General features: G+C 46.2%; 1 protein-coding gene across 1 annotated transcript in view; it reads left to right on the top strand.

The window, feature by feature from the left end:
• The window catches only part of PRPH2 (peripherin 2), a 38,139-nt gene extending 25,797 nt beyond the window's left edge, over positions 1-12,342 (top strand). Inside the window, exon 3 of the mRNA XM_056563413.1 lies at positions 11,224-12,342. Coding sequence (XP_056419388.1) covers positions 11,224-11,448 — 225 coding nt within the window. The 3' untranslated portion in view covers positions 11,449-12,342. The remainder of the gene's footprint in view (positions 1-11,223) is intronic.
• The last annotated feature ends 426 nt before the right edge of the window (positions 12,343-12,768 follow it).

The raw sequence follows: 12,768 nt of genomic DNA, 5'->3' as shown, positions 1-12,768 counted from the left end.
GTGTGTGTGTGTGTGTGTGTGTGTGGGGGGGGGAACTTTATTGATGTGTGTGCTGTGTGTGGTGTGAGACTACCTCCCTAACCTAACTAAACTAACCTGCCCTAACAGGAAAAAAAATAAAAAAAGGGGACTTCTAGCGCAAAAAAGCCCTGCGCCAATAAAAAGCGCTTATCTAATCAGTGGTAGCGCTTGTGGCGGCAGGGGGCGCAGAAGTCAGTGGGGGTCCGGCCACTCAGCCCAGAACAGTGGCTGGTGGCTTGTACACAGACCCCCACACAAAAAAAATCCGGAAAAACAAAACAAAAACGCTTTACCCCGAAAAAAATGCACCCACCTGAACCCCCCAAAAAAACACTGATCAGTGATAAATCACTGACAGCGGTGGGACAGGCTGCACACACAGGAACGGTCTGTCCACACAGTACACGCCTGCTACTGGTGGCACGGACCGCCTATGGGTGCAAAAAAAAAAACGCGTTAACCGAAAAAAGTGCCTTTATCACATAAAAAAACCAGCTGATCAGTGATAAATCAATGACAGCAGTGAGGCACGCCGCACACACACAGGTAAGGTCTGGCCACACAGTACACGCCTGCTACTGGTGGCACAGACCGCCTATGGGTGCAAAAAAGCGCTAGAAAACCCCAAAAAAGCGCCGGCACCACAAAAAATTTAAATAAAAAACGCTGATCAGTACTACGGGAAGATCAGCAGCGGGTGGGCTTTAACAAACGGCGGCGGACCGCTCTTTTATAACTTAGAGGGTCCGCACACACGCTTAGGTGAAAAAAAAAAAAAAAAGATCTGCGCCCCCCAAAAAAACGCTGCCGGCAGACCGCAGCAACCCAGCAGGGTCGGGGTCACACAGCTAAAGGTGCTACAGACCTCCGGACACCCACTGATGTATGCTGAAAAAAAAACAACATTTTTTTTAACCCTAACCTGTCCCTACCTAATCTAAAACTAACCCTGGGGGATTTCTGTGCCAAGGGGCCACAGAAAGGGGGCAAGGTGCACTTTTTTTTAACTGAGGGGATGTGGGCAGCACGGGGCTCCGTCCTGCTCACCAGATCTCTGTGGAATGGTGAGCAGAACGGAGCAACATGCTCCTAGCCCCCCACCATCCCCTCCCATTACACTGTGATTGGTGTGGCCACGATGCCAGCCCCCAGTACAGCACGGATGGTGATTGGTGGTGTATATTACACCACCAGTCACCATCTATATCCGGGTCACAGGGTCACAAGTGACCCTGATGTCCCGTAACCGCTGCAGAACGCCGGTAAGTAGTTACCGGCACCCTGCAACGATCGCAGGTATAGGAGGTCCTCCGGCACACTGCCGGGATGTCTGCTGAATGAAATCAGCAGACATCCGGCTCCGCTCCCCGCTCGGCGAGCGGCGGGGAACGGAATCGCAGCACATTGCTCGTCTGAATTGACGAGCGATGCGCTGCGATGCCTGCTGAACGATTTCAGCAGGCATCGGCTCCCCTCCGGCTAGCGGCGGGGGGGCCGGGAATGGACAGGACGTACTCCTACGTCCTCGGTCCTTAAGGACTCGGAAACGGGGACGTAGGAGTATGTCCATTGTCCTTAAGGGGTTAACCCCTTAAGGATGCAGCCCATTTTCACCTCTAGGACGAAGCCCTTTTTTTTGCACATCTGACCACTGTCACTTTAAACATTAATAACTCTGGGATGCTTTTACTTATCATTCTGATTCTGAGATAGTTTTTTCGTGACATTCTACTTTAACACAGTGGTAAATTTTTGTGGTAACTTGCATCCTTTCTTGGTGAAAATCCCCAAATTTGATGAAATTTTTTTTTAATTTAGCATTTTTCTAACTTTGAAGCTCTCTGCTTGTAAGGAAAATGGACATTCCAAAAATATATATTTTTTGGGGGATTCACATATGTCTACTTTATATTTTCATCATAAAATTGAAGAGTTTTTACTTTTGGAAGACATCAGAGGGCTTAAAAGTTCAGCAGCAATTTTCCAATTTTTCACAAAATTTTCAAACTCACTATTTTTCAGGGACCCGTTCAGGTTTGAAGTGGATTTGAAGGGTCTTCATATTAGAAATACCCCATAAGTGACCCCATTATAAAAAACTTCAACCCCCCTCCACCAAAATATTCAAAATGACATTCAGTAAGTGTTTTAACTCTTTAGGTGTTTCACAGGAAAAGCAGCAAAGTGAAGGAGAAAATTCAAAATCTTCATTTTTTACACTCGCATGTTCTTGTAGACCCAATTTTTGAATTTTTACAAGGGGTAAAAGGAGAAAATGTATACTTGTATGTATAACCCAATTTCTCTCGAGTAAGCACATACCTCATATATCTATGTAAAGTGTTCGGCGGGCGCAGTAGAGGCTCAGAAGTGAAGGAGCGACAAGGGGATTTTGGAGAGTACGTTTTTCTGAAATGGTTTTTGGGGGGCATGTCGCATTTAGGAAGCCCCTATGGTGCCAGAACAGCAAAAAAAAAAAAAAAACACATGGCATACCATTTTGGAAACTAGACCCCTTGAGGAACATAATAAGGAATAAAGCGAGCCTTAATACCCCACAGGTGTTTCACAACTTTTGCATATGTAAAAAAAAAAATTTGTTTTTCACTAAAATGTTGGTTTACCCCCAAATTTCACATTTTTCAAGGGTTAATAGCAGAAAAGACCCCCCCAAAATTTGTAACCCCATCTCTTATGAGTATGGAAGTACCCCATAAGTTGACCTGAAGTGCACTGCGGGCGAACTACAATGCTCAGAAGAGAAGGAATCATATTTGGTTTTATGAGAGCAAATTTTACTTGGGGGGCATGTTGCATTTAGGAAGCCCCTATGGTGCCAGGACAGCAAAAAAAAAAAAAAAAACACATGGTATACCATTTTGGAAACTAGACCCCTTGAGGAACGTAACAAGGGATAAAGTGAGCCTTAATACCCCACAGGGGTTTCACGACTTTTGCATATGTAAAAAAAAAAAAAAAATGTTCATTAAAATGTGGGTTTCCCCCCAAATTTCACATTTTTGCAAGGGTTAATAGCAGAAAAGATCCCCCAAAATTTGTAACCCCATCTCTTATGAGTATGGAAGTACCCCATAAGTGGACCTGAAGTGCACTGAGGGCGAACTGCAATGCTCAGAAGAGAAGGCGTCATATTTGGCTTTTTGAGAGCAAATTTTGCTTGGGGGGCATGTCGCATTTAGGAAGCCCCTATGGTGCCAGAACAGCAAAAAAAAAAAAAAAAGACACATGGCATACTATTTTGGAAAATAGACCCCTCACAGAATGTAATGAGGGGTACAGTGAGCATTTACCCCCACTGGTGTCTGACAGATCTTTGGAACAGTGGGCTGTGCAAAATTTTTCATTTTCACAGACCACTGTTCCAAAGATCCATCAGACACCTGTGGGGTGTAAATTCTCACTGCACCCCTTATTACTTTCCGTGAGGGGTTTCGTTTCGGAAATGGGGTCACATGTGGGTGTTTTTTTTTTTTTTTTGCGTTTGTCAGAACCGCTGTAACAATCAGCCACCCCTGTGCAAATCACCTCAAATGTACATGGTGCACTCTCCCTTCTGGGCCTTGTACGCCCCCAGAGCACTTTGCGCCCACATAAGGGGTATCTCCGTACTCAGGGAAAAACGCCCCCAAAATTTGTAATGCAATTTCTCCCTTTACCTCTTGTGAAAATGAAAAAGTATAGGGCAACACCAGCATGTTAGTGTAAAAATGTTTATTTTTTTACACTAACACGTTGGTGTAGACCCCAACTGTTCCATTTCATAAGGGGTAAAAGGAGAAAAAGCCCCCCAAAATTTGTTAGGCAGTTTCTCCTGAATACGGCGCTACCCCAGATGTGACCCTAAATTGTTTCCTTGAAATACGACAGGGCTCCAAAGTGAGAGAGCGCCATGCGAATTTGAGGGCTGAATTAGGGACTTGCATAGGGGTGGACATAGGGGTATTCTATGCCAGTGATTCCCAAACAGGGTGCCTCCAGCTGTTGTAAAACTCCCAGCATGCTTGGACAGTCAGTGGCTGTCCAGAAATGCTGGGAATTTTTGTTTTGCAACAGCTGGAGGCTCCATCTTCGAAACACTGCCGTACAATACGTTTTTCATTTTTATTGGGGAAGGGGGGTGGTGGGGGGGGGGGGGGGCAGTGTACGTGTGTATATGTAGTGTTTTACTCTTTATTTTATGTTAGTGTACTGTAGTGTTTTTAGGTTACATTCACACTGGAGGCAGGTTACACTGAGTCTCCCGCTAGGAGTTTGAGCTGCGGCGGAAAATTTGCCACAGCTCAAACTTGAAACGGGGAACTCACTGTAATCTGCCGCCGGTATGAATGTAGCCTGTACATTCACATGGGAGGGGGGGTCAAAATTACAACTCCCAGCATGCACTGACAGACCATGCATGCTGGGAGTTGTAGTTTTGCAACAGCTGGAGGCCCACTGGTTGGAAAACCTTGAGTTAGGTTCTATGACCTAACTCAGTATTTTCCAACCAGTGTGCCTCCAGCTGTTGCAAAACTACAACTCCCAGCATGTACTGAGTGCGGAAGGGCATGCTGGGAGATGTAGTTATGCAATGGCTGGAGGCACGCAAGTACAACTCCCAGCATGCCAAGACAGCCTTATGCTGTTCCGGAATGCTGGGAGTTGTAGTTTTGCAAGATTTAGAGGGGTTCAGGTTGTAAATCACTGTCCAGTGGTCTCTAAACTGTGGCCCTCCAGATGTTGCAAAACTACAACTCGCAGCATTCCCAGACAGCAAACTGCTGTCTGGGCATGCTGAGAGTTGTAGTTTTGCAACATCTGGAGGGCCACAGTTTGAGACCACTGCATAGTGATCTACAACCTGAACCCCTCTAAATATTGCAAAACTTCAAGTCCCAGCATGCCCACACAGCCAACAGCTGTCTGGGCATGCTGGGAGTTGTAGTTTTGCAACATCTGGAGGGCCACGGTTTAGAGACCACTGTAAACTGTGGCCCTCCGGATGTTGCTAGGCAACAACTCACCTTGCAGGACCCGGATGAATTGCTGCCGCCGCCGCACATGGTGGATTCCCGCATGGAGGATCGGGATCCAGGTAAGGGACCTTCGGCGCCGGTCCCTGGACAGTTCCCCCGTTTTTCCCGGACACTGATAGGTGGGCAAAGCGGGGGAACCGAACTTTAACCCCCCCTCCCACGGTCTGCTTTCGGTCGGTCGCTCCGGCCGACCAATAGCAGGGATAGGAGGGGTGGCACCCCTGCCACCAAACTCCTATCCCTTCAGGGGGATCGAGGGTGTCTCGGACACCCCCGATCCCTCTTATTTACCGGGTCACCAGTGACCCGTATGACCCGGAATCGCGCAGATCGCAGGTCTGAATTGACCTGCGATTTGCGCCCATATCGGTCATGGGGGGGGAGGGGTCTTAGATAACACAGTCATCCCGGCCCCATCACCGCTACCGGTGACGCGGCGCTCACGGAACCCAGCAACGTACATGTACGTCGCCACGCGCCAAGTGACACTTCGCGGCGCCGTACATGAACGTCGCTCGTCGTGAAGGGGTTAAAGAGGTACTCCGGTGAAAACCTTTTTTCTTTTAAATCAACTTGTGGCAGAAAGTTAAACATATTTGTAAATTACTTCTATTAAAAAATCTTAATCCTTCCAGTACTTATTAGCTGCTGAATGCTACAGAGGAAATTCCTTTCTTTTTGGAACACTGATGACATCAAGAGCACAGTGCTCTCTCCTAACATCTCTGTCCATATTAGCAACCGTGCATAGCAGATGTATGCTAAGGGCAGCATGGTGGCTCAGTGGTTAGCACTGCTGCCTTGCAGTAGTGCTGGGGACTTGGGTTCAAATCCCACTAAGGACAACAATAAATAAAGAGTTATTATTATTATAATAACGTCAGCAGAGAGAACTGTGCTCGTGATGTCATCAGAGAGCATTCCAAAAAGAAAAGAATTTCCTCTGTAGTATTCAGCAGCTAATAAGTCCAGGAAGGATTAAGATTTTTTAATAGAAGTAATTTACAAATATGTTTAACTTTCTGCCACCAGTTGATTTAAAAGAAAAAAGGTTTTCACCGGAGTAAAGGGGTTCTCCACAACTGCAACTTATTAGAAGCTCCTTGACAATAAGGCTAGGTTCACAATACGGAATTTCCTCCTGCAATTCCGCTTTGAAATTGCAGGCAGAAATTCCGCTTACTAAAATGCATAGTGTAGTGAATGGGTTTCCGTTCACAAATTCACACTTCGGAATTTGTGAACTGAAAATCCGCTTGGAAATTTCCGCCTGAAGAATGGTGTTGCTCATTCTTCAGGCAGAAATACTTGCGGAACACATTGCAGTCTATTGGAGACTGCAGTGTCCGCACGGTCCTAGTGCTGACTGATCCAGCGCTAGGACCGTACTCGGAATCTCCGGGCAGGATAGGGGATAAGATGTCTAAGAGCCGGAGTACCCCTTTAACCCTATCCCACCACAGCTGTATACTGGCAGCCTTCATTTTATCACATACATTGGCCCTGATTTACTAAGAGTGTTGTGTAGTTTTCTTTGTGGGTTTTAATTCTCTACAATTTTTTTCCACCGTATTTACTAAGGTTTCCCTACATTTTGCTCTTTTCCCTACACTTTGCTTTTTTTATTTTTATTTATTTATATATTTTTTTTTACACATGCTCAGATCTGTGGGATTCTCCTCAGCTCAAATCCACCACATTTTCAGTGGAAACCTTAGTAAATATGTTGTTTTTTTGTGAAAATGTTGTGGACACGCAGCTTTCTGTCAGCCACACCCCTTTATCGTTTTCTCAGTAAAATGGAGAGTTAGTCGGGGGTTTCTTTTTTCAATTTTGGCACAAAGCGACAAAACATGTCGGGTTTACAATAGTAAATCAGGTCCATTGTATTAATTAATAAATATATATATATATATATATATATATATATATATATATATACACACACACACACACACACACACACACACATACACTCGAGTATAAGCCTAGTTTTTCAGCACGATTTTTCGTGCTGAAAACGCCCCCCTCGGCTTATACTCGAGTGAACTCTCCGTCTGTCAATCCCTTCTCAGTGGTCTTCAACCTGCGGACCTCCAGATGTTGCAAAACTACAGCTCCCAGCATGCCTGGACAGCCATCGGCATGCTGGGAGTTGTAGTTTTGAAACATCTGGAGGTTTGCAGGTTGTAGACCACTGCGGCCTTCGTCATCATCCAGACCCCCCCCTCTAGTTTTCTACTCCCCTCCCCACGGTGGGAAGGAAGGGTGAACTGGTCTGTGATGTCCCTGCGCATGAACGTCCCTGTGCGTTGTCGTCAAGGCAACGTCACTAGTCCGGGGCCGGCCCGGAGCGGAGAAGAGGGCATCCCGGTGAAGATGGACAGCCTGGAACGACTAACCCTCTCCACCGGATGGTCCCTGCAGCATAGATGGCCCGGACCAGCTCACCCTTCCTTCCCACCGAGGGGAGGGGAGTAGAAAACTAAATGGGGGTCTGGATGATGATGAAGGCAGCAGTGGTCTTCAACCTGCGGACTTCCAGAGGTTTCAAAACTACAACTCCCAGCATGCCCGGCCAGCCATCGGCCCCGGACTAGTGACGTTGCCTTGACGACAACGCACACGGTATTTTTATTTTTATTTATTGAGTAAAAAAAATAATTTACAAAACAATGTTGTTGGGTTTTCATTTTTCATCATATGGTAAAAATTAAAGGACTACTGCAGTCTTAGACACTTATAGGTGTCTGATCGAAGAGGGTCCCTCCTCTGGGAGCCCCCGCAATCTCCTGTACAGAGAGCCGGAACTGCCGCGGCTCTGCGCAGCTAATGCGTGTGTCGACCTCACTATACAGCTCTATGAGAGAGGCGGGGATGCATGAATGCTGCCTATCCTGCGGATAGGGGATAAGTGTCTAGGGCTGCAGATCTCCTTTAAAGGAGTAGTCCAGTGGTGATTCAGTGGTGAGCAACTTATCCCCTATCCTAAGGATAGGGGATAAGTTGCAGATCGCGGGGGGTCCGACCCCTGGGGCCCCCCGCGATCTCCTGTACGGAGCCCCGACAGCCCGCTGGAAGGGGGCGTGTCGACCTCCGCACGAGGCGGCGGCCGACATGCCCCCTCAATACAACTCTATGGCAGAGCCGAAGCGCTGCCTTCGGCAATCTCCGGCTCTGCCATAGAGATGTATTGAGGGGGCGTGTCGGCCGCCGCCTCGTGCGGGGGTCGACACCCGCTATCTCGGCGGAGAGCCGGGGCCCCGTACAGAGAGATCGCAGGGGGCCCCAGCGGTCGGACCCCCCGCGATCTCAAACTTATCCCCTATCCTTAGGATAGGGGATAAGTTTTTCACCACTGGACTACCCCTTTAAAGGGCTTGTTCAGGGTAAGAAAAACAGAGCTGATTTCTTCCAACAAACAGCACCACACCTGTCCATAGGTTGTGAGCTGCATTACAACTCAGTTCTATTAAAGAAAATGAAGCCAAGTTGCAATACCACACACAACCTGTCCGGTGTGGTGCTGTTTGTAAACATGCACTTTCTGTTGATGCGATTTGTTATTTAAAGGAAAGCTGCGGCGCAACACTTAATTTCCCCTGTGCCCGGGCTGCAAAAACTAACTTTAACTCACTTTCCTACGTTCCCCCGTTGCGTTGATATCGGCGTCCCGTTCCTCCGATGCTGCTCTGCTATCTGCTTCTTAGACTCGGAACGTCACACTGCAGTCAGCGTATTGCCGGCCACAGTGATGTCCCGCCTCGGCCGGTGATAGGCTGAGCGCACTGTCATGTAAGGAGCCTGGGCCCAGCCTTCTCCCTGCTGCCTGGGCTCCTTACATGACAGTGCGCTCAGCCTATCACCGGCCGAGACAGGACATCGCTGTGGCCGGCGATATGTTGACTGCAGTGTGACATTCCGAGCCTAAGAAGCAGATAGCAGAGCAGCATCGGAGGAAAGGGACGCTGATATCGGCACAATGCGGGAATGTAGGAAGGTGAGTTAGTTTTTTTTTTTTGCAGCCCAGGCACAGGGGAAGTTAAAAGTGTTGTGCCGCAGTTCTCCTTTAAGTTATGCCAGCGGGTATGTTTACAAAGCACATTTTCATATTCAGTGGGAAAAAAATATGCTGTGCAATGTGTGGCACAAATTCCAGGTGTCATGTGTTTTAACACTTCGAATCGCGATTTTAAATCATGATCATAGAGGCACATTAGCCCCTATTAAATGGGACTGAACACTTATAGAACACTGAAATATATAAAATGCGCACTCCAAAAAAATGCACACAAATGCATACAGTGTGAACTCCAATGCATATGCCCATGGAAAACAATGGTGTGCTTATCGGGTGCATTTTTCGGCACATGCTGTGTGAATATGTACTAAGGTCAGTTTCACATACCGTATATACTCGAGTATTAGCCGTTCCAAATATAAGCCGAGGCCCCTAATTTCACCCCAAAAACCTAGGAAAAGTTATTGACTCAACTATAAGCCTAGGGTGGGAAATACATCATCCCCCCCCCTTCATCATCACCGCCTGTGTATCCCTTCGTCATCATCCAGACCCCCCTTTTATTTAATACTCACCTCCCCAGTTGTTGCTTTCTCGGTGGGAAGGAAGGGTGAGATGGTCCGGGCCGTCCATCTATGCTGCAGGGACCGTCCGGTGGGAAGGGTTAGTTGTTCCGGCTGTCCATCTTCTTCGGGATGGCCCTCTTCTCTGCTCCGGGCCGGCCACGGACTAGTGACGTTGCGTTGATGACGACGCACAGGGACGTCCGTGCACAGCAGATGTCCATGACATCCCTGCACGGTGGCGTCAATGCAGCGTCACTAGTTCGGGGCCGGCCCGGAATGGAGAAGAGGGCCTCCCGGTGAAGATGGACAGCCCGGAACAACTAACCCTCCCCACCGGACGGTCCCTGCAGCATAGATGACCGAAGATGGATGGCCTGGCCCATCCCCTCACAGGCGTTTTCAGCAGGAAAAATCGTGCTGAAAAACTCGGCTTATACTAGAGTATATACGGTAAGTATAATATGGAGGCTTCTTTCTTATGTGGCTGTTAGTTTCCATCATTAGGCCAATGGTCAGGCAGGGAACTTGCCGACGGAAATGTGTCTTGATTAATCATGGCTGAAATTGGTCTAAGAGACATGCCTGACTGTGCAGTGTTGTCACACTTAGTCCCTGTTAAAGGTTTTATACATTTTCCTGGCAAACATTCCCAGGCCAAAATGTGTCTGTGCAGGATAAAAAATTTAGAAATAAATGCAGTATGTCTCAGACATTAATGTCGCTTGCTCCATGATGAAGGAAGGCTTGATATACCTTTCATGGTCAGTGAGTATCCTGTGGAGGAGGTAGACAGGTTCACAGATTGCAGGTACACAGCCCAGGCTTTCCCTTTCTCTTCTTCACATAGCACAAACTAAGCCCCACTTCCTGCATTCTGTCTTGGTCTCTGTCTGTTACTAAAGATGGACTGAGCCTAACAACAGGCAGTGGACAGCAGATTTCAGGGAAATTACCAAGAGGCCAAGACTAGAGGGCTTTTCTTTCCAGGGTAAGGAGTTATTTTTGGTAAGTAAAGAAATGTACAAATAAATTAGGAATCACACAAGCTATCACATAGAGGAAAGCTGTTTGAAATGACAGTGACCATTAAACAAGATTGGTTTGTGTGGTTGGGTGACAACATATTGTTGACAGTTTCAACAGGATATTTTTTTGTCCTAAACAAAAGGAGTAAAAACATTTTAATTTTTTTTTTAACTGCAAAGATGTTACTTTTTGATGACAGCTCTATCTTTTTAATGCAATGTAGCCCAATTACAATACACACAAAATGCACAAGAAGCAGCATCAATGTCACTACCTTTTATGCCTATAAAATAAAAAATATGAACTGTGAATGGTTTTCCCATTACTGTAACGTGTGCTTAACCACAATTGTTCACTCTCAACTACAGGTACCTATTATTTTCAAGTAGCAATTGACCCCTAATAGGGTTTTGGTATTTTGGGTAAATGACTGCTCCATATTTGCTGTCAAATACACCAGAACCCTCTTGATACCAACGTGAATAGAGTCTTACCACAATGTCTTGCATGGTCAGTCCTGGTTTTCTCATGTGCTCTTGAACATTTTCTGCAGATGGCCGACATGATTGGGCTCCGTTACTTGCACACCTGCCTGGATAGTCTCACAAACCCCGAAGATCCTGAGAGTGAAAGTGAGGGCTGGCTGCTTGAGAAAAGCTTCAAAGAGACTGCCAGCTCTTTCTTGGGACTCGTGAAAAGTCTGGGTAAGATGAACCAGGTGCAAAGCGCCGAAGGAGATGGAGGAGACAAGACCCCGACAGTGGCCACCGTCAGCTGAATACCAGGACTAACCAGGACTTTCTAAGTCATCTTTTCAAATGTGAAAATTATCACTTTGAAAAAAAAAAATCTGCAAACTCCAAAAATTCCATAGATTTTCAATAATATGCAATAATACATAAACTGAATCTCCATAAATAAAATCATGTTTATACTATAAGCATGTTATAAAAACATTTTGATGTGTGTATATGGAACACACACTAAACTATATTTTTAATTTTCCATAAAGGGGATTGGACCTGTAAATTGATGCACATACATTATACAGTGATAAGGAATTCTTATAGTAACATGCTTTTATTACAGGCTGAAAGGAGGGCTTATTGTACTGTACATATATACTGCATATTCCTATAGAAAGGGCTCACGGGGAGGACCGAAGACAAGAAGTGAAATGTTGGTAGACTTGATAGTTGGCTGGTGTAACTAGAACTGGTTTGTGTAAATGATCACCCCATAATCTCAATCTCGGCTGTCCAATGCGTTACTTAGAGGTGCTCACATACTGTATAAGCCAAAGTGACTGTGAAAGTTGCTTCAGGCCTGACATTTTTTTTTAAGCCTTTATGACCTAAACCAGCAGGTCAAAAGCAAGTATTCTGCTAAACGTCATACAACGGTGAATACTGCTGGAGGCTGGTCAGGGTCTATGGCTCACATAGGATCCCAAGAGTTTCTTGGTAACAAGAATATGGGTGAAAAAAAAAATTATGCATGTGACTTTGCTTGTATATTGTATAATTCTTGTATAATACAGAATAACATTATTTTAAAATATGTAGCCGATGGATTTTCATGAAATGTCAATATAACTTTAGTGAAGACCCATCTGACCAGACAGGATGTTCATGCCAATGCAGGCTGTATACATATTTAGTGACAACAATAAAATGAGTACCATTGGTAAATAGAGTTGACTGCAACTCAATGTAACCTGTGCTGTTTGTGATCAACACCCACCCTAGAGGCTGCTGGCTGTAACTGCAATGTAGCTCTGCTCTCTGCAAGACTCTTCAGGGAGCAGAGCGGCGAGGTCAGTCCATACCCGGGCTGTCAATCGAACCTGAGAAGGCGTGTTGACTAGTTTGGAAAGTCACACCGCAAAATGTATGTTCAGCCATTTTAGGGACCACTGTATAATATTATTTAAAGGGATACTCCTCCCCTTACATCGCCCACTCCCATAGACTTGTATTGAGGGGGTGGGCCGTGACGTCATGATGCTCCGGCCCCTGTATCGCCCATCATTACGCACAGAGTGAGTTCGCTCTGTGCAGTGATGACAGTGGGGTGCCGCAGCCGAGATCACTAACGG

This window comes from Hyla sarda, chromosome 3 (genome assembly GCF_029499605.1).
Source record: "Hyla sarda isolate aHylSar1 chromosome 3, aHylSar1.hap1, whole genome shotgun sequence".
Lineage (NCBI taxonomy): Eukaryota > Metazoa > Chordata > Amphibia > Anura > Hylidae > Hyla > Hyla sarda.
The sequence above is the reverse complement of the archived record's forward strand: the minus strand, read 5'-3'. Positions and strand labels throughout refer to the sequence as shown.